This window comes from Aspergillus sydowii, assembly GCF_001890705.1.
Source record: "Aspergillus sydowii CBS 593.65 unplaced genomic scaffold ASPSYscaffold_12, whole genome shotgun sequence".
In the NCBI taxonomy this organism is placed as follows: Eukaryota; Fungi; Ascomycota; class Eurotiomycetes; order Eurotiales; family Aspergillaceae; genus Aspergillus; species Aspergillus sydowii.
Genome location: NW_024467870.1, coordinates 413601 through 426532, shown reverse-complemented (window position 1 = coordinate 426532; position 12932 = coordinate 413601). Strand labels below are relative to the sequence as shown.

The 12932-nt window shown below is 51.4% G+C and overlaps 5 protein-coding genes across 5 annotated transcripts; 2 read left to right on the top strand and 3 right to left on the bottom strand.

Moving 5' to 3' along the window:
- Positions 1-107: 107 nt before the first annotated feature.
- sit1 (putative siderochrome-iron transporter Sit1) lies at positions 108-2352 on the top strand (the record flags this gene model as incomplete). The annotated part of the gene is made up of 12 exons (XM_040849907.1): positions 108-242; positions 323-406; positions 470-545; positions 590-654; positions 706-810; positions 861-954; positions 1006-1322; positions 1374-1431; positions 1482-1575; positions 1626-1813; positions 1872-1931; positions 1988-2352. 12 exons carry the CDS (start codon positions 108-110, stop codon positions 2350-2352), a joined length of 1641 nt encoding a protein of 546 aa, XP_040698880.1.
- A 150-nt stretch (positions 2353-2502) lies between these two features.
- On the bottom strand, positions 2503-5205 carry ASPSYDRAFT_81268 (uncharacterized protein; the record flags this gene model as incomplete). Its single annotated transcript, XM_040851082.1, has 2 exons — positions 2503-4245; positions 4378-5205. The coding sequence occupies 2 exons, from the start codon at positions 5203-5205 to the stop codon at positions 2503-2505; spliced, it is 2571 nt and encodes an 856-aa protein (XP_040698879.1).
- A 354-nt stretch (positions 5206-5559) lies between these two features.
- ASPSYDRAFT_93096 (glycosyl hydrolase family 79 C-terminal domain-containing protein) lies at positions 5560-7334 on the bottom strand (the record flags this gene model as incomplete). Its single annotated transcript, XM_040852777.1, has 5 exons — positions 5560-6081; positions 6154-6350; positions 6398-6453; positions 6518-7015; positions 7069-7334. The coding sequence occupies 5 exons, from the start codon at positions 7332-7334 to the stop codon at positions 5560-5562; spliced, it is 1539 nt and encodes a 512-aa protein (XP_040698878.1).
- Positions 7335-8655: 1321 nt separating this feature from the next.
- Positions 8656-10455, bottom strand: ASPSYDRAFT_81267 (SDR family oxidoreductase). Its single transcript, XM_040851081.1, has 4 exons — positions 9939-10455; positions 9751-9890; positions 9514-9703; positions 8656-9451 (listed from the first exon to the last, which is right to left on the bottom strand). The coding sequence occupies exons 1-4, from the start codon at positions 10216-10218 to the stop codon at positions 8853-8855; spliced, it is 1209 nt and encodes a 402-aa protein (XP_040698877.1). The 5' UTR covers positions 10219-10455; the 3' UTR covers positions 8656-8852.
- A 158-nt stretch (positions 10456-10613) lies between these two features.
- Positions 10614-12517, top strand: ASPSYDRAFT_209310 (uncharacterized protein). The gene is made up of 6 exons (XM_040843963.1): positions 10614-11231; positions 11276-11295; positions 11348-11452; positions 11503-11896; positions 11950-12057; positions 12111-12517. Exons 1-6 carry the CDS (start codon positions 11069-11071, stop codon positions 12446-12448), a joined length of 1128 nt encoding a protein of 375 aa, XP_040698876.1. The 5' UTR covers positions 10614-11068; the 3' UTR covers positions 12449-12517.
- The last annotated feature ends 415 nt before the right edge of the window (positions 12518-12932 follow it).

The window sequence follows — 12932 nt, the reverse complement described above, 5'->3', positions numbered from 1 at the left end:
TGGGCGCCGTTCCAGAATCAAAGAAAACCGGCGATGTCTCTGCGGTTGCAGCAGATCCTCCGCCCGTGTACGACGATGTAGTCGCACGTTCCAACGTCTCGGCAGAGATGAGTCCCGGCGTCAAGCGTATCGAGCTCATCAGCTCACAGCTGGGTCTCTACAGCCGCATTTGCTTGTTCGCTAGTGTTTGGTTGGTCGCGTATGTCTATGGTTTGGACGGGACTGTACGGAATACGTACCAGGTGTGTTTTTCCTAACCACTTTTAACAACCCGCTCCATTAATCTTTGATCGCGCGATTGCTCATGTTGATTTACGTCTAGCCTGTTGCGACGGCGAGTTATGCGACCCATAGTCTGTTATCCACGGTGCAGGTACTTCGCTCGGTTATTGCGGCTGCGGCGCAGGTATGTCCTCCGTCTATATTGGTATTGGGTTTTTGCTCTGTTCATGTCACTGAGTGATGGTAGCCCACTGCTGCGAAAATCGCGGATATGTTTGGTCGTACGGAGTTGATCTTCTTCTCGGTTTTCTTTTATACTTTGGGTATGTCCTCTTGTTGGCCTGGATGGAGTGTGCTGACCAGATAGGAACCGTTGTCGAGACCGCTGCAAGCAACGTCCAGACCTTTTGCGCCGGCGCTGTGCTTTACCAGGTATGTCGTCTTTTTTTTCAGAACACAGATATGGATGCCTGACTGTTGTAGATTGGATATACGGGGATCATGTTCCTGGTGGAGGTTTTGATCGGAGATACGACTTCCACGCGGTCTCGTCTTCTGTTCTCGTACATCCCTGCGACTCCCTTTATTGTGAGTTGCCTTTTGACCGTCGGACTGGTTGGATTTGGCTAACAGTGTAGATCAACACCTGGATTGGTGGAAACCTGACAAGCGCCGTGCTGGAGGTGACGACCTGGCGCTGGGGAATTGGCATGTTCACGATTATCTTCCCAGGTATGCGAGCCTTCATCTACGTCCGCTGAAGCTGCCTACTAACCCGGCTAGTCTGCTCAATCCCGCTTTTCCTGACGTTGCTGTACGGTCATATAAAGGCAAAGAAGATCGAGTCATACCAAGGTCTTCTCCAGATCCACGGAGCAAAGCGTTTCTTCGTTGAGATTTTCTGGCGAATGGACCTGGTCGGCATTGTGCTGCTGATCGCCGTGTTTGCCCTCATTCTCGTCCCCTTTACGCTTGCTGGAGGATACGCCGAGCAGTGGAAGCAGGCTAAGATTATTGCGCCGCTGGTTATTGGTGTTTTCTGCATCCCGGTGTGGATTTGGTGGGAGCAGACGTGCAAGCATCCTATGATTCCGTTCAGGGTGAGTTGTACTATGGAATAAGGCTGAGGCGGATCTGGCTGATTTATGCAGTTGTTGAAAGATAGAGCTGTCTGGGGCGCTATTGGGATCGCCGTCATGCTTAATTGCGGTATGTGTTTGCTCTGGAATGACAGAAAGACAGTATACTGACAGCACCAGCCTGGGCTCTGCAAGGGAACTACCTGTACACCGTCCTCGTCGTCTCCTTCAACGAGAGTGTCCTGAGCGCTACTCGGATTTCGTCTCTTTACAGGTGAGTCTGGATATTTTCCAGATCAAGTTCTGTTCCGCTAACTCGCGTAGCTTTGCCTCCGTCATTGCCGGCTGCATTCTCGGTGCCATTGTCATGAAAGTGCGACGTCTCAAAGGTTTCATAGTTGCAGGAACCTGCCTCTTCACTGTTGCCTTTGGTATTCTGTACCACTTCCGCGGGGGAGACAGCGGGTCGAGCTATGGCGGTATTGTCGCTGGTGAAATTATCCTCGGTATCGGTGCGTTGTCCTTACCCCCTACAACCACTTCTGTCAACATGGACTGACTCTTGAATAGCTGGTGGGATGTTCCCATATCCCGCGCAAGCAAGTATCCAAACAGCTACCAAGCATGAGCGTAAGAATCACCATATAAACCTCTTGCCTATAACGTGAGCTAACCAAGTCACGCAGACCTCGCCATCGTAACAGCCCTCTTCCTCTCCTCATACAACATCGGCTCCGCCCTCGGAAGCTCCATCGCCGGCGCAATCTGGTCCCAGACGCTGGTCTCAGAACTAACGAATAATCTCGGCAACGCGACCCTTGCTGCAGAGGTCTACGCGGACCCGTTCACGTTTGTGGAATCGAACCCCGTTGGCACGCCGGACCGGGACGCGGTTATCCTGGGGTATATGCATACACAGAGGATTCTGTGCATTACGGGCATTTGTTTGACGGTTCCGCTTATTGCGTTTTCGTTGTGTATTAGGGATCCTAAGTTGACAAAGGAGCAGAGTTTGAAGAAGGCGGAGGAGAGTGAGAGTGATAGTGAGTAGCTTGGGTATGTTTGGAGGGATGGGGATGGCCGTCTCTTCCCCCCCTTTTTTTTTTTTCCTTTTTTTCCTTTCAGCTGCGTGGTTTATACTGCATCATAGATTGCTGTGATTGGATATGTTGTGCTATATTCCTGTATACTATATTCGATATCAATGTGCTGTGACGGTAATCTCCGCAGCCCTAAGACCACCACTGCTCGCCTCAACAACAAAATTCCCAGATACACCTTCTTCAGCCCGTACAATCGCAAGAGCCAACCCATGGAACGCTTTCCTGCTGCTGGAAGCAAAGCTCGTCAAGTCCGCAGGAAATCCATTATCGGTAGCAACAACAACCCCAGCACCACTGCCATTGGCAATACTAAACTGCACCTCATCGTCCGCTGTCGGAACCACATTCCCCTGACTATCCAAAACCTCCACCGTCACAAACGCCAGATCCTCCCCATCGGCATCAATGACACTCCGATCAACAGAAAGCCTCAACGCCGCCGGCTCCCCCGTCGTAACAACCACATCCTCAGCCCAAGCCTCCCCGTCCTTGTACACAACAACCCGAACCTCCCCAGGCTGATACACAACCTCATCCCAGCGGAATCGATACTCGCCCTCCCCCCTTTTCCTTTTCGGCCCCTGTTGAGCTCCGTTAATGTATAACACCGCCTCATCCCCACTCGAAAATACATGCACAGGCGTAACCTTCCCAATTCTATCCGGCCAATTCCAATGCTGCGGCACAATCTTCGCCATAGCCAATTCCGGCCTCCACCTCGCCTGGTAAACCCAAAACCTCTCCTTCTTAAACCCAGCCAGGTCCACAATCCCAGAATACGCGCTCCGCGCGTCATCATACGGATACGGCTCGCCCAGGTAATCGAATCCAGCCCACACAAACCCACCCGCGACAAAGGGGTGCTCGTCCTGCGTTAAGAAGACGCGGTCTGGCGTGGACCCGGCGTCCGAGGAGTAGACTTCGTACGCACTGATTTCGTATGCGGAGGAGTTTCCGCCGCCGTTTGTATCGTTCACAGGTGCCGAGAGGTACGGCGAGACGGGGAAGAAGTAGGAGCCGCGGGAACTGAGGGACCAGGCGATTTCGGAGCCGAGGATCGGTGCTGCGGTTGGGTGCTCGGCGTGGAAGGTGTCGTATTGCGGTGGAGAGCGGTTCCCTGTGAGATGGGCGTATGCGGGACCCCAGCGGATGCCTTCGCCTTGGTAGTTTAGGCTTATGGCGTCCATGTTATGGGCCATGGTGCTGTTTGAGACGGGGCGGTTGAGGGATGCTGTTACGGGGCGAGGGGGGTTACTACTGGTTATATCTTCCTGATGTGTGATGGAGCGGAGAGAGGCCATGATCCTGCCAGCGGCGGTTTGGTTGTCGACCTGTTCGGGGACTTCGTTGCCGACGCTCCAGATGACGATGGAGGGGTGGTTGCGGTCTCGTCGGATGAAAGAGCGCAGGTCGGCCTCGGCCCAGTCGTTGAAGATGAGGTGGAAGTCTGTGTCGAGTTTTGGCTCCTCCCACACGTCGAAGATCTCGTCGAGGACGAGGAAGCCCATTTCGTCTGCGAGGTGGAGGAGGGATGGTGCTGGGGGGTTGTGCGCTGTGCGGATTGCATTTGCACCGAGGTCGCGCAAGATCTCGAGCTGGCGGGCTGCGGCGCGGTGGTTGTATGCTGTTCCTAGGGCGCCGAGATCGTGGTGTTGGTTTACGCCTTGGATGGGAATTCGTTCGTTGTTGACTAGGAGGCCGTGGCTGGGAGAGAATGCGAGCGTGCGGATGCCAAAGGGGGTTGAGTATTGATCTAGGAGTTGGTTCTTGGTGTATAACTTGGTGATGGCGACGTACATGTTCGGTTTTTGGGTTGGTGGAGGGCCCCAGAGGGAGGGGTTCTTGATGGTGACGGAGCTGTTGATGGACGACGACTGTCCAGGGCTCAGATGGAGTGTCTCGTTGGGAAATGTCGCGACTCTGGGTCCGACCTTTCCAGAGACATACTCATGGACTGTAGTGACAACCCTGACATCTGCATCCCACTTGTTCTCGTTGTCCACCGTAACAGCAAGATCAACTGTAGCCCTACCTCGCGAGACTCCCCTGGTGCTGATATCAGTCCCATACAGCCCGACATGAGTTTTCGCAACCTTTGTAATCCAAACATCACGATAGATGCCAGCCCCAGGATACCACCGTGAGAACTGGCTTGACTGGGGATTCTCCGCGCGGACCGCAAGCACATTCTCCTCTCCGTAGCGCACATACGGGGTCAGATCAAGCCGGTAACTCGCATACCCATACGGCCAGCCTCCAACTAGATGTCCATTAAGCCAAACCATGGAATACGACATGATTCCCTCGACATCTAGAAATACCGAATGGTTCCCATTCTTGTCAGATGCTGGGAAAAAGAGATCGCTGTATCGATACCACCCAACTCCACGAACTGGCAACCGGCCCATCCCGCCGGAGACTTCATCTGTGCTCACGAATTCCCCTGTTATAGCCCAGTCATGCGGAACGGTAACAGACGTCCAATTCGTGTCGTCGAAGTCGTTGTCGACATACGGGATGTCGATATCCGGCGGGGATTCGGGTTCCTCGTAGTGCTTTGCTGGATCTGCGATGAAGGCGTTCGCGCCGGGCAGGATCCAGTCGCGCAGCTCGACCAGGCTTTCGTTTTGGTTGTCTGGTCGGATGCTGTATGTTATGTCGTCTGGGGTTGTTGGCGAGTGCCAGAATTTCCAGCCGGAGTGGAGGCGTGTCTGGGAGCGGCTGGCATTGACAATAGCAGGCAGAGCGAGAAAGCACAGCAGCAGCTGGCTGGCATGGTGGATTTCGAATTTCGGACGCATTTGGCGGACTACTCCAAAAGATTTATGAGCTGTGGCATCTGGAATGGAAGCGTAGGGCAATAAAAGTAGGCAAAGTAGAGAATCCCCCAATGAATAAATGCTTCCACAGCTCCAGCTGAATATCATCATTAAGACCGATGGGCTCATAAGCCAAGCGGAGACGGCACTGCTATAGCTTCAATCCCACCAATGGATTTGTATTGCTTGACAGATCGGCAAATTGCTGTCGGGCATTTTCAGTTCCCCGCTCTGCTAATTCAGGGTAAAATGAGGACAGGGAAGAGTTTATCCAGCTACTCCAAATTTGTCTCCCTATAGCGAGAGTACATATACTGAAGAGAACGACTATAAAACTCAAGCTAGCGACACCACAACAGCCGAAGAATCAGGAACTCTGACAGCAAGCACTCCATTCTCAACACGTACAGTCTCCTCCCTGGGTCCAACAACAATAGGCCGTCCCTGAGCAAGGTCATGGTCATAAGAAACACCCGCAAAAGTAACCCTATCCGTCGCATCACTCCCAGGCGCAATAAGACGCTCGACCTTGGCGGTTGTGCGGTTATGACCTGGGACACTGAATTTATATTCCTTGCTGGGACGAGAACCGGTAGATGTCTGGTTAAACGCCTGCATGTTCACGATAGCGAGCTTGGATAGCCGAGCTCCGTTGTAGATTGCATATGCGGATTCAGTTTCTGTATCTAGGGGGATATTGACGATCCGCGCATTATTAGAGTGTCCGAGAGCAGACGCAACCATGATCTGCCCGTAATATGGAGGTCGGGTTCTAGGTGGTTGTCCTTTGCCGGTGATGGGTTGCCACGAGGCATAGCGGTAGTTGAGGCCTTGGTGGAAGTGGAGGCGTTTGATACTCTAGAAAGTAAAGTATTGTTAGTTGGTCATGCACGTCTGAGTTAATAGAACGGAATAGATAGATTGCTGTACGTGTGCGGCAGCCCAGAAAGAAAAGTCAACGAGCCATAATGCGTCCCCGAAGACGTCGGTTTCACCGATTATGCCCTGCTTCGCTATGGAATTGAGCTCGCCGATTGTATATGTGTGGCCGAGATATTCGAGGGCTTTGGCTCGCTCGGCCTGCGCTGCTAGGTTCTGTTGGATGTTGGTATGGTTCATTAGGCGGCCTGTTGCGATTAGTGCCGGTTCGATATATTGGGGCTGGGGATCATACGCTGAAGGTCCCAGCTCGCAGGGGGGTTGGTTGCTGGGTTATTTTCTCCCATATAACTTTGGAGGCAGAGTCAGTCTGATTAAGGATTGATATAGCGTAAGATGTAACGAAGTGACTCACTTGTGGAACGAGAGCTCCTTGGTCAGATTGTGAGGATCATAACCAAGCTTAAAAACGTCCTCACCAGCCCAATCAGTCTCAGTGAATTCAGGAGGTGCAAAACTAGGCGCCATGAATCCGGGGAATTTGCCAGGACAAGACGTCTGAACAGCATGTGTTACGGCTGCAGCTTTCTTGTTCCATTCGTGGACATAGTCGAGCATGGAGTAATTGGCTGCGCGGTACCTGTCAGGCGCAAAGTTCCACTCGTTGCCTAGCTCAAATAGTTCCAGCTGAGGTCCGATCATAGTACATGCCTCTATTGCAGCCTCCTGCAGTCGTTGTATAGAGCTGTTTTGGTTCATGTTCAGCCCGTGGAAGAACCTGACGGGACCTAGTGTAGCATAGGATTCGAAGAATGCCGGACCATAGTAAACTGTTTCCGGCTGGTCGTCGTCTGGGTTCGCGAAGATGAGTTTGATATTCTCCTCCTGGTCGGGGTCATAGTATGAGTGGTCTCTGCGATAGTTAGCCTGTTCCCTATAATGGAGACGTCTACGGATAGTATGTACTGAGAAGTTCCACCGACTCTCACTATGGGCTGCACGCCGGTGATCTTTTTAAAGTTGGCCAACAGGTTCTTGGAGAATTCATTGGGATGCGACTTGTTGCCAGCATAGTCAGTGAAGAAGGAAAATTCAATCGAGAATGCCTGGAGGTCATTCGGGACGATAGGAGTGTGCTGCGTCACGGCCGGGATGGATCTCGGCGTGCTGTCGCAGAGTCCCTGGCCGAGGAGTAGGGCAGACCCTAGCAATTTAAGATTCGAGGACAGCATCTTTCTTGGCTTGATAGTGGCAAAACGATTTCGCTGGTGAAGTGCGACACTGTATCACCGGCTATTTATACTGATATTCATGGCCCGCGCAGACATCGGCATTTGAAACAACCAGCACATGGAAGACGTGGACCCAGCATTGCTTCTCCATTTTGGATTAACCGAAACGCCCTTCAACTTATTAATGGTGAATAATAATGACGATCGACCGATCCGACACAATATTTCTAGTACAGGATAGAGGAGTATGGCTATAGCCGACCTTCAAACGCCGATGCCCTCAGCGAAAGCAAGTTACCCACCATATCCCACATTTCCCCATATTCACCCCATATTCACCCCATTCTGTACCTCCACACGGCCAAATTCCGGGTTCTCATCGTGGCAAATGCCAGAAAAAAGGAATCACCAGTCAGTTCAAGAATTGTCCGAGGTGACACCAGCACAGGGCACACGTCATATGTTTCAAAGAGCCTGAAATACGTAGACACTGTAAATCAGGCACGCCAATCGCATAAACGGCGCCTATTTTCTTGGCCACGCGTTATTAGGTGGCCAAGCTCGATTACAACCATGGTTCTGCTGTTTATACATTACGCCACCAAGCCACCTCCAACGCGGATCCCATTCGTTACCGAGCAGCCTCTTGTAGGTAATGAATTTAGTTACACATATGCCCTATGCTTGCCGCCAATATTATACTTCAACCCGGCCGCTTTCTATCTGAATTGAAGATCTCATATAACGAGTGTATCCAATAGTTAACAATGAGTCTGTTGAAAAGCCATTCCATCCCCCCAAGTCTGCCTACTGGTGAACAGGACGAAACCGCCAACACATATGTTGAATCTGCTACGATCTGAATGAAGGACGAATATCACCATAGAAACGCACACCATAATACCTTCGCCGGTTGTCTCAGCATCAAAGTAGAGCGTCCTTGTTTCGAACAACTCGCCCACATCGAGGTTATGGCCGGTACGAGCCAGTCCGAATGCGACAATAAAGTATCTGTATGCAGCGCTGATAATGATTACAATTAGCATATCCATTTCAATGACTCCACTGAAAATCAAGGACATTATGGCGCGATACCTGGATCTATTGCAGAGGTTTAAATATAGTTGTCTCAGGGTTCAGCTGGCTCGTCTCCACATCTGGCCAGCAGGCAGCGCTGATTGGTTCTCGATGGGTTGCATAGAGCACAGCATTAAATGCTTCTATTGAGGATGTATAATTTTTTAGCACTACTGAGGTAAGTTCCAATGCAGTATGCTCTACCACAGCTGTGACTTGGACGCTTTATGAATGGTTGTTGAAAGCAGGATGAGGGGAGACCGGAATCTCCTACCATTTGCATTTGACCAGCGAAATATATAACTTACCGGCAGGGGTATACATCACGGTTTGTAAAGGCTGTCGGGCAATTCCATGCCTCAATACAATTTTCTCATACATCATAATCAAATAAATTGTACAAGCCCCAGCATGGTCATCCAACATCTTCTACACGATCATCTATTTCTTCCAAGCCTCCGTGCTAAGAATAATCCTCTCCTCCACCAACCGCTCAAACACGCGGAAATAGCCATGCGCAACCGGATACTCCTCAGTAAACCCCACACTCCGAATCTTATCCAAGCTCATCTCGCGGTTCCTTCCCAGGAAACTAAACCCCGCCGAAAGGAAAACCCACGTTGCTGCAGGAATCTCACGAGGAGTCAAGCCATACTCCTCGCACATCTTCGTGTACTCGCCCTGGTGCGCCACCCACCACTTATCAATATCCTTCCACCCCTTATCCTCGGGACTGGCGCCTTGGCCGTGAAGGCCGAAGTATTCGCATAGCTTTGGCCACACGACTGTCCAGGGCATCGGGGTGGCGCTGTCGGCTGTGTTGAAGGCTTCCCCGTGTGCGCGCTCTGGCTTCTCGATGGAGAGGTATAGTTCTGAGCGGGCGATGATGTCCTGCGAGGATGGGGTGTATGTGTGGATGTAGTTTGTGTAGGGTCCTGGGAAGACGACGGTTGCGCCGGGCCCGTTCACGTAGCGGAAGAGCATCAGGTAGAGCGCGATGGGCTCGACGTATGTCATGCTTGTGGGTATGGGGACGTGGCCTAACGGTGATGTATTTAGTATAATTGAAACTGGGCAATATGCAATTCGGGTAGATACGCACCGATGATTTGGTCTGGGCGGACCTCGCACCATTTCCAGGATTTTCCCTTGTTGGCTTTCTTGATTAGGTCGACTTGTGCGTAGTAGAAGATCTCGTCGCCCCAGGGCGAAGGGATGCGTGGATTGTCCTCGCGCAAGGGAGGATCGATCTTGATGTGTTCTTGGAAACGGAATACTGCGACTCCGTAGTTCTGGGCTGGTTAGCAGGGCCGTTGACCATGGCTGGATTGGTACGTACGTTTGTTCCGGTTTGGAGCACGAAGAACTCTAGGTTCTTGCACAGCTGGTCGACGGCGTGTACGGCATTGTAGGTCATTTTCTCATTGATATCCCGGATAGCCATCACGTCCACGGAGTAGGCGGTTGCATTGGAGTAGGCTGTGGTAATTAGATATGACCTCTGTATGTTAGTTATGTTTTACTCACCGAGATAATATACATGGGTGACATCCTGCAGGTTAGGAACTTTCTCCTGCAATTGGGACCGCACATCATCAAGACTTTCCCGCAAATTCACTCCGTGATACAGCTCCAGTCGAGGGTCCTGGGGTAAGCCACTTTTCTCCAGAGGCAGTGGCCTATTCGTCAGGCCGATCACCCTGTCGAAGGTGGTGGGCGTGGGGTACGAGAGAGCGCATTTGGTGACAGCCCAGCCGGAGATACCGCTGGCTCCAAAGACCAACGCAACGTTCTTGGATTCAGCCATTGCAATTGCTTTTTTTCCTTTTCTTTCCCAGGATCAATTGGCAGGAGGGGCTATATTTAAGAGCAGCACCCTCGGCTGGTATTCCCCCTCGGTACCAGGGCCATCGGCCAACTAATTTGTCCGGGGGAATGTGAGCAGAGTGGAAAGTGGAAACCCATTGCCCCTCACGCTGCATGTGTCAAGACGCAAGAGTCAAGGGCGAACACACGCTGGGACCGGAACAGAGACTAATGAATCGTGTTGTCCACCGGCGTTTCAGGGCGGGACAGCCCCGAGCCGAGCGGAGCCGTCGCAGAGCCGTCGCAGAGCCATCGCTGCACCGCTGCAGCGCCGTCAGGGCCACAATTTGTTCTGGATGGTTTAGGCATTATTCGTCGAGCAACGCAGTGGACCAGTCTAGTTCCATCGATGAACTCTGCCTGGCCCCGTGGAGTTTGGGGGCTGAATCTGCGATAATCGATTTTGCCGTCAGCCAACTCCATCTTGCCCAAGCCAAGTGTCCGATCTCCTAGGTCCTTGATGCTCCTTCCAGCAAGATGCGAACAGTCAATCGCCATGACTCCACGGTGCCTCGTCGCAGACTGAATCCTGAATGTTTTAGCCCCAGCCGTTTAGGCGCAGAGTGGCCCCTGTGTGATGACCATTTCCTGCATCGATTGGGGCCGTTTTTTGAGTTTCTGGCCTGGTTCTCGGCCCGAAAATGGACAAGGATGTTGATTCCTTTGCGTTCTTACGGGATTACGAGGCATTTTGCCGCTAGTGGTGACAAATTGTCGGAGATGGCTTTGCATACTTAGCCTGTTGGCACGCCTGGCCCTGCTCCTGGTTCGTCCTTCACCACTCGTCAAAGATGCAGTCCGACCAGGATGCAGAGCCCCAAATCGATGTCACGGAAAATCGCCATGCGGCGACTTTTGGCGTGGGCATTGGGTTCATCGTGTTTGACTCCATTATCATTGCGCTGCGTATCTATGCACGCACCTTTACACTGCGCGCTCTGGGGACGGATGACAGTAAGTAAATAAGACCAAATGAGAGAGCAAGGCTAACAAATAAGTCTTGATGATAATTGGAGCAGTAAGCGCCTCAACCATACATCAGATCATCTATACTCACCTACCTCAACCAGATACTCAATTTCGGACTATCAATAACGATCATGATCGGATCGAAATATGGAATCGGGAAGCACGCCCTCGCTATATCAGCCAGCGACACCGTGCCAATGTTGAAGGTATGAAAGCGACCCCTTCCCGAGTATACCCACTTTCTAATCGTTGCCAGTGTATCTGGGTTACGCGTCTTCTCTATACCGCCTCCATGGGCTTTGTCAAAATGTCCCTGCTGTGGTTCTACCTCCGTCTCGATCCCCGAAAATATATGCGCTGGGCTGTCTTCTTCGTCATGTTCTTCAACGTCGGTCTATCCCTTGCGAGCTTCATCGGCGCCCTGGCAGGCTGTAGTCCTCCATCTCTGTTCTGGACGGATCCAACAGCGGAGGGATGTATGCCCATGGCACCGCAGCAGCGGTTTTACGAAGTGAATGGCATATTAAATATCGTGACGGACATCTTGACGTATCTACTTCCGGTCCCAATGCTCTACGGACTACAGCTGGGTTGGCGCAAGAAGGGGGCTATCTTGGGCATTTTTGGCCTGGGTATTCTGTCCATTGCAGGTACATTCAACCTCAATTCGTACAAAGGGTTGTTACTGATATGCTGTGATCAGCCGCCTGCGTCCGCTATAGCTTCGTCAAGAAACTATCCTCCGCCGAAGAAGAGTACTACCTCCTCCTAGCCGATTCCCTTAACTGGTGCACGATCGAGGCTTACGTCGGTATGTATTTGCATCCCCGATCGGCATATCACTTCTGACTCTATCCATGACAGCCATTTTCTGCGGTTGCGCGCCCTCCCTCTCCGTCCTAATCAAAACCTACGCACCGGCTGTATTCGGCTCCTCGAACGTTACCAGCGCGAAGTCGCCCAGCGCAAGCTATTTTATGCAGAGACAGCGCACCCCGTTGAAGAGTAATCGGCGTTTGGGACAGGGTGATATTACGCTGGGGAGTCAGGATGCTATTGTTACTGGCGGCGTGCCTGACCAGGGACCGGACCAGGATGGGATTGTGATGAAGACGGATATCCAGATGGATGTGTCGTCGGCGAAATCGGCGGAGGATGTGACTTATAAGCGTGAGTATTATGAATTTACGAAGCGAGCTTGACTTTTTCTATTTTATTTTGTATGTTTTCATGCTTTTATGAATGTTGAATGATACTTCTACTTGTTCTCCTTGTCAATTGTAAACCTTATCTACCGGTCTACCTGATAAGAGGAGGGAAAATGGAAGGCAATGACAGATTCCTGAGTTACAGGTCCAAATATATCCATTTCTGGCCTCTGCTGCAGTCGTCTGCCAATTACCTGTCAACTATGATATCTATCATGATTCAGAAAGCAGCCTGAGGCCAAAATATTCCACGTCTGGAATGCGGCACTGCAGGACACGATGAGTCAAATGAGTCGAGCCATGGCTGTAGTAATTGTCTAGATATATAAACATCACTGTTATCTTTCCATTAAACTTGAAAAGTTGCTTTTGACACACTAACGTAATTCCCGGTCGGTTCGTGCATCCCGGTCGGTTCGTGCATACCCCCCCAAAATCCATGCTTGATCAACTTTAAAGTACTGTACAACAACCAAAA